This window comes from Danio rerio, chromosome 7 (genome assembly GCF_049306965.1).
Source record: "Danio rerio strain Tuebingen ecotype United States chromosome 7, GRCz12tu, whole genome shotgun sequence".
In the NCBI taxonomy this organism is placed as follows: Eukaryota; Metazoa; Chordata; class Actinopteri; order Cypriniformes; family Danionidae; genus Danio; species Danio rerio.
Genome location: NC_133182.1, coordinates 52,392,029 through 52,402,500, shown reverse-complemented (window position 1 = coordinate 52,402,500; position 10,472 = coordinate 52,392,029). Strand labels below are relative to the sequence as shown.

At 34.4% G+C, this 10,472-nt stretch overlaps 1 protein-coding gene across 10 annotated transcripts in view; it reads left to right on the top strand.

Annotated features, from left to right (window-relative positions):
- The window catches only part of crtc3 (CREB regulated transcription coactivator 3), an 89,888-nt gene that overhangs the window by 72,640 nt on the left and 6,776 nt on the right, over positions 1-10,472 (top strand). For all 10 annotated transcript variants that reach the window (XM_073907312.1, XM_021477955.3, XM_005166492.6 and 7 more), the window contains 2 exons: positions 8,365-8,448; positions 10,163-10,370. In XM_073907312.1, coding sequence (XP_073763413.1) covers positions 8,365-8,448; positions 10,163-10,370 — 292 coding nt within the window. The remainder of the gene's footprint in view (positions 1-8,364; positions 8,449-10,162; positions 10,371-10,472) is intronic.

The window sequence follows — 10,472 nt, the reverse complement described above, 5'->3', positions numbered from 1 at the left end:
ACAGGTTATCCAGAGTTTCATGCAATTTCGGGTGTTTCATTTTTAACTTTCGACAGCTGTTGTAAGTTGATACCGCATGGCGAACAGAAAGAAAATCCTCCGCATTTTGTGACTCGGTGTTCCTTTAAGGTAAGGTTCCTTTTAAGGCTACACGGTAGAATTTTAATAAGAGTATTATCTTAATCATATTAAAAACGGAGTATTGGTGTCTTACGTAAATGTACTCAGTACGTCTGGTGAAGACGCGAGCTGTCAAAGACAGGGTATTACTCTGCCTTTCAGCATGAGCCCTCCAAGTTTAGCGTGTTTCCTCATTAAACGCAACAAAAGCGTATGCTTCGCGTTGTTGTGTCAGAATCCTTGTGAAATACAGTAATACTTTAGGACGCTTAGTTTAAGCAAATTTGATGAACGTGATCATGCATGTTGAATCTGAGGGGAGTCGCTCCAGTATGGAAGGCCGTTGGGGCCAAAACGTCTGCAGCGTGTTGTGTGTGTCTGTCTGTGTGTGTGTCTGTGTCAGGCCCGTTGAGGGGTGTCAGGGGTGGAGTGAGCGACGTATCTGAGTAGGGGCGAGAGAGGTGTGCAATGTATTTAACGACCACACAAGAAATTATCATTTATTTGCGGGCATTTGGGAGTCTCTGTGTACTTGCAGGATACTCCTAGTCTTAGCAACTGGATGAATTTAAAGGAGGATTAAGCAAAATTGTTTCTACTCTATAATTAATCTTCTCAACTCACAGCAATAAAACTTTACAATGAGTGCAACAGTTTGTGTTCTATAGTTTATTATTATAATTTTTCATTTTCCATATCTGCAATTCCTGTATTTTGGCATTTTTTTGCAGTCCACTTAGAATCCAACATGGAAATCAATGTTTTCTTTATTGGCATTGATTGTTTCGAAATTTAAATGTCATTTACATGCCTGTGTTTTAATTTCTGTAATAAATATGGCTGTCAAGCCAGGATCTTGATGGTTTATTGTGGGTATGTTGTTTACATGAAGAAATCTGTGTTACAAGTTAAACAAAAATTCTATTAAACAATAATATTTTGAATTTAAATATTTTTTTCTTGCGTTTACATAAATTTAACATTTAAATAGGCAAAATTACAGGTTTCAGTATTTTAAATGCGATTAATCGCGATTAATTTTTAAAAAAAGGTGCGATTATTTAGTTAATTTTTTTAATCGATTGACAGCACTAATATATATATATATATATATATATATATATATATATATATATATATATATATATATATATATATATATATATATATATATAATACAATTAATGCAGACTTTGATATATGCAATAGGGCAGGGGTGTCCAAACTTTAGTCTGAAGGGTCAAAAACCAAATATCATTGAGAGCCGTGGGCCGAACATAATTATACCAAACTGCATTACGTTAAAGTTACCACAGGTAATTTCCTAATTTTTTAAATAATATTGCAAAATAAGTAGAAACTATTACTTTTAAAATGACAACACAGTGGGGTTCAGTGCTTGATACACTAGTCAAGCAGAATCTGCCTATCTTAAAGGTGCAGTATGTAAGTTTGACACCCAGTGGTTGAACTAGGTATTGCATTCCTGGATCAAAACAAATGCAAGCGCAGGTTGCCAGATTGAGGATTAACAGGAGCAAGCCTGATTATCGAGCCTAAAAGCTCCCTTTCCACTGAACATGACATTTGGACATGACTGTCGGAATACCCACCCCTTGTGGCAACCGCACAGTATTTTCAGTGTTGTTGTGCACCATGGGAGAGAAGCTGATTCTCAGTGTCCGGAAAAAAGGTGTGCAAAAGCAAGAGCCTTTATTCTCTGTGCGTTTACATGGTTTAATGAATGAATGAATACTAGAAACTCATAGACCGCTAAAATATTGGAGGGAATGTGGAGACAACATTAAAATATATTTTTTTTATTACTTTCTTACTTACATTTAAGAACAGAAATGTTTTTTTTTAATATAGACTTTTTATAATTCAAAAAATAACCAAATAAACTCCTATTTCTCATCTCGTGCGCATGGACCTGCTTGTACAACACTAGAATACATTACATCCGGTCGGCCAGTCGCATACGGTCTAGTCGCAGGAGTTCAAATATTTCAACGGATCCGCAGCTCAATTAGGATTCGAATTTTCTGCATACGGAGATGATCGGAACTCCACGCAGCTCCCAGACTGCTCTCCATTGGAAATGAATGACTTCCGGTCTGTCGCTTGTCGTTTGTCGTGTGCAGTGGAAAGGAGGCTTAAAGGATGAGTTAAACTGTGTTCTAAATAAAAGCTATGTCATGCGATAGGATATTTTCCATATTAAAAGGTATTAACCAACACCTCGAATTGATGTATAAGAAATGGCTTCTGCTTGTTGCAGCTGAACAACAGAAACTATAACAATGATCACCTCGGGTAAACCTCATTTGCATTATTCTGTGTTAAATGCTAATAATGTAAGAGTTTGAATGCCATTTTACATGACATTTATTGTCACACTACTGAAAGCAGCAGCAGATAGTTCACCTCAGATCTTGAAAATAATATAAACCACTTGAAATTGAACTTTAGAACTGTGGCTCAAAGCCAACACATATCAGTTATTCAGCATGTACATTTATTAATATTAAAGATAATTAATGTGTATTAATTGCATTATAAACCCTACCATTTTGTGAGTGAGTGCATATTTTGTTCTTCTGAATGACTATATTTAAATTTCTGTCCTGTTTTGTCTGGTGCAAACAGCCAAATTGCTTATCACTGCAAATCTCGTCAAGTAGCATGAAAGACACGGGGTTACAATGTAATCTGCTTACCTAAGGTTACGTTCCTAATATTTATATTATTTGCTAATTAATATTTATATTATTTGCTAATTAATCATTCATTAATTCAATAAGGAATGAATCAAAGCAAAATAACTGACTTTAGCATTGTTTTTTGAGATCAACAAGAGTGTTCACTTAGTGTCTTAAATATCTCATGGTATTTTTATCCTTAAGAAAATTCAAAAATTTCTAGACAGCACCTTTAATTTCCTCGCCAAAGTCTCTGAATTGTCGGGTGACATTTTGTACATTTAAACAAAATCTGAATAATTTACTCCATTTGTTTGAAACATTTAGGTTCAGCTTGCTTTTAACGATAAAACAAAAAAAACAGCAAACAAAAAAAGGGTTGCATTAAATGTCCCCATGGATTAAAATCTCAAAACCATCCCCGTTATTCTCACTCTTTTCTTAGATGGGATGGGAGGCCAAATCAATGGTTTTCAAGGGCCAGCTTTGGCCCCCGGACCCTAGTTTGGGCATCTCTGCAATAGAGTACATGCTTAAAGATAAATATATAAAACCCTATTCCCCCCCAACCTTTTTGTTGCAATGGTCTCTGTAATTTGGTAAACTAACGCAAAGGGCATATATGATGTGACAAAAGCCCCTTTCACACAATGATACCGGTAAAGTAAAAATTTTCGGAACGACTTTACTGGTAAATTAAAAAAAGCACTGTTTACACTGGCAAGGACGTTACGAAATTTTTCCGGAAAAAAACATTCACACATTAATTCCAAAATACTAGTAAATTCTGGCATCATCAACCAAAAATGAGCTGTAAACAACTGGGCTTGTGTTTGTAAACATTTGACTACATTACCAACTCTGTGGATGGATAAGTATTGTGAACAACTTCGATGAAAACATATGGAGGAACACTTTCGCATGTCGAGATGTACATGATATGTGTGTGCGTTGGCGTTCACCGGCTCCTTCATGGGCACACGCGACGCGTCAAGCAACTGAAGGAAGCAGAGCTTGAAGGTGAACAAACAACGGCCTATCATAAACATCTTATCGATAAATATTTACACTATTGGCATTAAGAAAGAACATATAAACATTATCTGACTAACATCCAGCAGCTAAATGTGTCTGGAAAAATATTTAAAGGCTTTTATTTTCATAAACAGCGCGGACGTGAATGTGTTTGACTGTTCTGATTGGCTTAAGTAGGCGTCTCAGATCAGCATGTTCTAGATGTGCACGCGCTCTTTCCGGAAATCTTCCTTCTGCGTTCACTCAGACCAGCATTCCGGCAAATTACGAGTAATGTTACAACTTCTCTTTCTGCAAAATAGCCTTAACAAAATTACCAGTATTTTAAAAAAAGGCCTGTTCACACATACAGACATTTCCGGATAGGTCTGTATGTGTGAAAGGGGCTAAAGATATGTAGTTTACAAACTCCAAAAATATATCTGACATCAGTGCATTAAATGATAAATGTATTCTATAAGTATGTATGTATATATATATACACATACATATACATATATATATATATATATATATATATATATATATATATATATATATATATATATATATATATATATATATATATATATATATATATATATATATATATATATATATATATACATACACATATATACACATACATATATATATATATATATATATATATATATATATATATATATATATATATATATATATATATATATACATACACATATATACATATATATACACATATATATATATATATATATATATATATACATATATATAGATAGATAGATAGATAGATAGATAGATAGATAGATAGATAGATAGATAGATAGATAGATAGATAGATAGATAGATAGATAGATAGATAGATAGATAGATAGATAGATAAGTTCACTGTGTAGTGCAAGCTACTGATAATCCATAGTCTGCACAAAGATGCAATGGTAGTTATTTCCATTCGACACAAAACATCAAAGTTGTTCATGGGAAAATGTGTTTTTTATTGGTTGTGTGGTGATGTCTGTTCTGAAACGGTGCTTCGCTCGACTGCACAAAACACTTCTGTGAGAAAGTGGCAGTCATTGTTTAACCTTTATGCAAGTTACGCATTTCTCTAGCTAGTTAGCAAGATGCTGTTAAGGATACGCTTTAGTCATGAATGTTAAAGGTTCTGCTAAGCTGTTTGTCTGCCGCTGCCAAAGTAAAAGTGCTGGGTGTGTCACTAAAATGGAGAAAATTAATTGCGCAGTTGTGGCTGTAAAACATTAAAGGGTTCTGTGGTTCATAGTACTGTATATATCGCAGTGCGCTTAATCTTACACTCAATTCAAATTGTTGTTTATCTGCAACGATTTTTAACTGGCTTAAAGCGAATCCTGTTATCTGTACAGCAGATAGAGTTATTAAAGGACTGGGTCATGCCAAAATGAAAATTGTGTCAGAGTTTACTCACCCTTGAGAAATGATGATCCGTGATGATCTGCCTTTGTGTAGTTTTGATGCTTCAGAATATCCATAATGAGATCAAAAATGAATCCATATTAATAATGCGGTTCAATCCATGTCTTCTGCATCACTTTAGACCAGAGATGCCCAAAGTAGTGCCCGCGGGCCATAGTTGGCCCCTTGTAACCTTTGATTTGGCCCACCATCTCATCTGAGAATGATAGAGTGGTTTGGGTCAATGCCTTTAACAGATTGTCAGATTCTAATTTGTCATTAGATCGTCATTTCTACCTAACCTGTTTTTGTTTGTTTGTTTTATTTTGCTACAATATAAATTAATTTGAGTTTTTAAAATGTAAATACTGTCACTCTACAGATAGAGGACTATGAAAAAGACATTGACGAGCAAATCGAGGCAAAAACTAGTGTAACTCCGTTCTGTTATAATTTTTTTTTTTTTTACTGGTAATAATTTTAGTATAAAATCTAAAAAATATATATGCTGTATTAGTTGCAATGTGTTTTAGTTATTTTTCAAATATTATTAAATAAATTAGAAAATTACCCATGGCAGCTATATTTACTTTAGGCCCACTAGCCTTAATCAAGTTTGGTTTTTGGCCCTTCATAAGAAAAAGTTTGAGCATCCCTGCTTTAGATGATGAACAAGGGCCGGAGTGGGACTCCTTTTTAGCTCTGGAGTTTCAAGCCTTAGACCGGCCCACCTCAACTAAATTTAAATAACGTTATTTCCAATTCCGTTTCTAATGACACTAACATGTTTTCTTCAAGGACACAGCTGCTTTAGAACTTCAAATGTTTTTCATAAATATGAGAACAATTATTCTTTATAGATATCCTGTCCTTTGTCAGTGTCACACACACACACACACACACACACACACACACACAAAAATGTACCCCTACATAAGCAACCCAAACAGTATTATTTGTCTTAACAAATTATTATTATTTGTCTTAAAAATGAAAAAAAAAAAATTATCCTGCTGAGTATCGAACTCGGGTCGGCGGCGTGACAACGCAGCGTGCTAACCACTAGACCAGGGGTCACCAATCTCGGTCCTGGAGGGCCGGTGTCCCTGCAGGGTTTAGCTCCAACTTGCCTCAACACACCTGCCTGGATGTTTCAAGTATACCTAGTAAAACCTTGATTAGCTTGTTCAGGTGTGTTTGATTAGGGTTGGAGCTAAAATCTGCAAGACACCGGCCCTCCAGGAACAAGTTTGGTGACCACTGCACTAGACCAAGACGGCGCTGTTAGGGTGATAAGTCCGGGATATAAAATAAGTACTGCACTGTTATCTGCTGCTATTGATGTCTACTCTTTTTCTCCCCTTTTTAGATTTCTGATCAAGTTATGTCAGATTTATTAATGTAGTGAACCATCTGATTTTCATTGAGCAGGTGTAATATTCATTAATATTAATTAATATTCACTAAGTTCCCCCTGTTTGGAATAATACCTTGGTTACATCATCAACCTGCGGGCTGCATTTTGCTCACGGGGCTGCGAGAAAATAAATAAAATGAGCGGGGCTGCGTCAAAATAATGAATAAAAATAGTGTGGCTATGGTCAAATAAATAAATAAATGAAAAAAAGTGCAACTGCTGAGAGTGCAAGCAGCTAGGGACACCGGCCCTCGCGGGCAAAAAACGGACCGGTCCACCGGGATTTCTCCCGGTGCTCCCGATTAGTCAATCTGGGCCTGTGATGAACACATTTAATTTAGGCTTTCAGTCACATTAGCACTTATGATTATTATATCTCTTAGAGCTGACCTGGGCATTTTTTAATGGTAATATAAATGGTGGACTAATTAACTCATAACTAATTAAGCTACACATCCTCTCTCAGTGATGATCACTTGTGTGCGATGCTACTTTGCTAATCCACCACAGATATTAAACCTGACTTAAGTGCACTTGTGCACCTCTAATAGGATCTAGTTGACGAACGAATTACGCTATTTTTCTGTTCTCTCAATAAAATCCATGTTAGGCATTTAGCAACTAAGCTAGCTTTAAATGTTCTCGCGTCTATTTATGCGCGAATAGCACAATTTGTTTGCACTTTCCGTGACTGCTATGGGCACAGCATCTCAGTTCCTTTAAAACATTCCAATAATTGCAACGACCAAAAAGAATTCCATAGACACCAGTGAGATGAAGTGACAAGCATTTTATATGGGGGGAAAGGCAAAGGCAAACTTGTGTCTTTTTGATGTTTGAGAATGTGGGGATAATATATATATATATATATATATATATATATATATATATATATATATATATATATATATATATATATATATATATATATATATATATATATAAAAGTATAAATCCTGAAACTCCCAATAAGCTGTCAGACACCAATACAAATAGGTTCACCAGAAAAATAGTTAGACATTCAACACATATTAGCATACTATAAAAACACAGTAAATAACCTACTAAAGATAAGTAACCTATGAATAGAGAAAAGAATAAGATGGATGAAAAGGATAAACAACACATTACCTATTATAAGACTGGCTGAAACAAAAGAAAGGATTGACAAATCAGTGATGATTTAAACCTCAGAACAAAGAACAGTAAAACAAAAAACTTAATAACAGAAGTGAATATCTGTAACAAACAATGTTTGCAAAATTTTTATGTAGCCTGATCAGTCTCAAAAATAATACATTTACATGTATCCAACCATTATATTAGGGGGGCGCATTAATAGTGTCTCTTTAGTTGGATATTAATGTGTTTTGTTTGATTAGACTTTCAATAGAGGCAATACAGAAATCGCTCAGATTATATTTAAAAATGTCTTACAGGTTTTGTGACACAAATCTAAAATGTTTCAATCCAAAAATGTGAATTAAATTTATGGGCAAAAACTGAAATATCACAAAAAACGTGCAAATAAAGCCCCTTTTCCTTCCAGTGAGTCAATGAGATCAAAATCGTCAATTCCTGATTAACTGGCACCAAAAAGTCAAAAGTTGCTTACTATACAAATATAGTGTTAAATATTAACACCCTTCTTTTGCTTTTTTTTGCCCACAGCACAACAGCATGGCTGGGTTTTTTAATGATCCTTTTATGGAGCAGCAGTTCTCTGGACGTCAGTCAAAATGTTCAGCCTATCAGGTAAACGTGCCTTTAGGGCACTCCAAAGTTGACCCTCTTTTCCAGACTTGAATATCAGTATTAAATTATTAACAAACATTTTTTTTTTTGTGCAATATATAACATTCTTAATGATTTTCAGTAGTAATTAACATAAATGAAAATATGTATTGCTTACAAATGTTATACAGGCTTTAAAAAAGTACATACTAATAATTCAAAGCTCATTATAACTTTCGTTAATAAATTATTCGCATAATGCATAGTGAATATGTATTTAAATAGCTTGAAGTTAATGTGCTCATAAATGTTTGCTAATAAACACATTAAATGTTACTTAATCACTTTCATTAATTAAAATTTTTGCAAAAGTTATTTAAAAGTTCCAATTTTTGTATGATTATGCACTATATCACATTTTCAGATGGTTATTAACAGATTTAAAATAAAGGAATAACAACTTATTGTACATTACAGTTCTTGGACATGTCATAAAACTGGTCGATTAATTAGAATAAATTGATTTAAGTATCATCAAGTGCATTTTTTTTACATTTGCAAATTATTTTTTAAATATTTTGAAGTAGCTCCCACACTCCCACACACTGTGGATTAAATAACCACAGTCTGACAGTTTATACACTTACATTTATTTTATTTATTTATTTTTACAATTTTCAGGTGCAAGTTTATCTGCACTTACATATTTAAAAGTCATTTATCAGCTAGTTGTTGTTGTTGTTGTTGTGTTGTTTTTTTATTTTTATTTTTTATTTTTTTGCAGTCCTCTGTCTTGTTAAAACTATTAATCATTAAACAATATTTAAAATTGTTTACTAATCATTTATGATTTTTATGGGAACTGCTCTTTTTAGCACTACTGAACTTTTTACTGGCTACAGACTTCTACCGTAGATTTACTAATTATGGATTTATTTGTACTTAAAATTGAAACATTTCATTGCTTGTAAATAATTTTTTTAAATATTTACCATTAATCGTTCAGTAACTTCATGGGAATCGGTTCCAAAAGTCTCAAAGTCACTAACAAAGATTGTTTTTAAATTGTATCTGAAACACAACAGAAAAATGAACAACCAGCCACGCTTAACAGTTAAAAGGTAAAGTAATGTAATGTGTGTATTTATATAGCGCATTTATTGTGTATGGCCATACACCCAAAGCGCTTCACAATCATGAGGGGGGTCTCGCCACACCACCACCAGTGTGCAGCATCCACTTGGATGATGCAAAGACAGCCACAGGACAACGGTGCCAATGTGCTCACAACACACAAGCTATAGATGGAGTGAAGAGACATTGATAGAGCCAGTGGATGGGGAGGATTGGGAGGCTATAATGGTTAAGGGCTAATGGCCAGGACACCAGGGTTACACCCCTACTCTTTACGAGAAGTGCCATGGGGTTTTTAATGACCACAGAGAGTCAGGACCTCGATTTAACGTTTCATCCGAAAGACAATTATGTAATATGGTCACAATGGGTCATAAGCAAATATTTACAAACACATTATGTCAAATGAGTAGACATTTGCTCTCAGTCTGTTAACTAATAACAAATATATGAAAAATATTTAAAATATTAACTATATTACCTAACGACTATTAGGCACTATATAGTGTCTGTTAATAATAAAGTTTTAATAAAAGTTCATTGATAATGTTGGTCTTTTGTGTTCTAGAGTGTAACACGTGTTTTGTTTGTGTTAAAACAGCAAGATCAGTATAATATGTTGGAGAATGTGATGAGCTCTATGGCGGGAGGATTTGACCCGTCCTCCAACCTCTACTGCTCTCAGGCTGCACTCATGGGTTTGGGTGGCAGTCATGGCAACCTGCACGACCACTTTCAGATGAGGCAAAACATGCTCTACTCCAATTGTGGAGGCGGAGGAGGAGGAGTGCCCAACATCATCCTTACAGGTGCATATACTGTATTATATATAGTATATATACAATGCTCAGCATAATTGAGCACAGCCCATTTTGATAATAAATATTTGTATCCATTTGTCAATGAATATA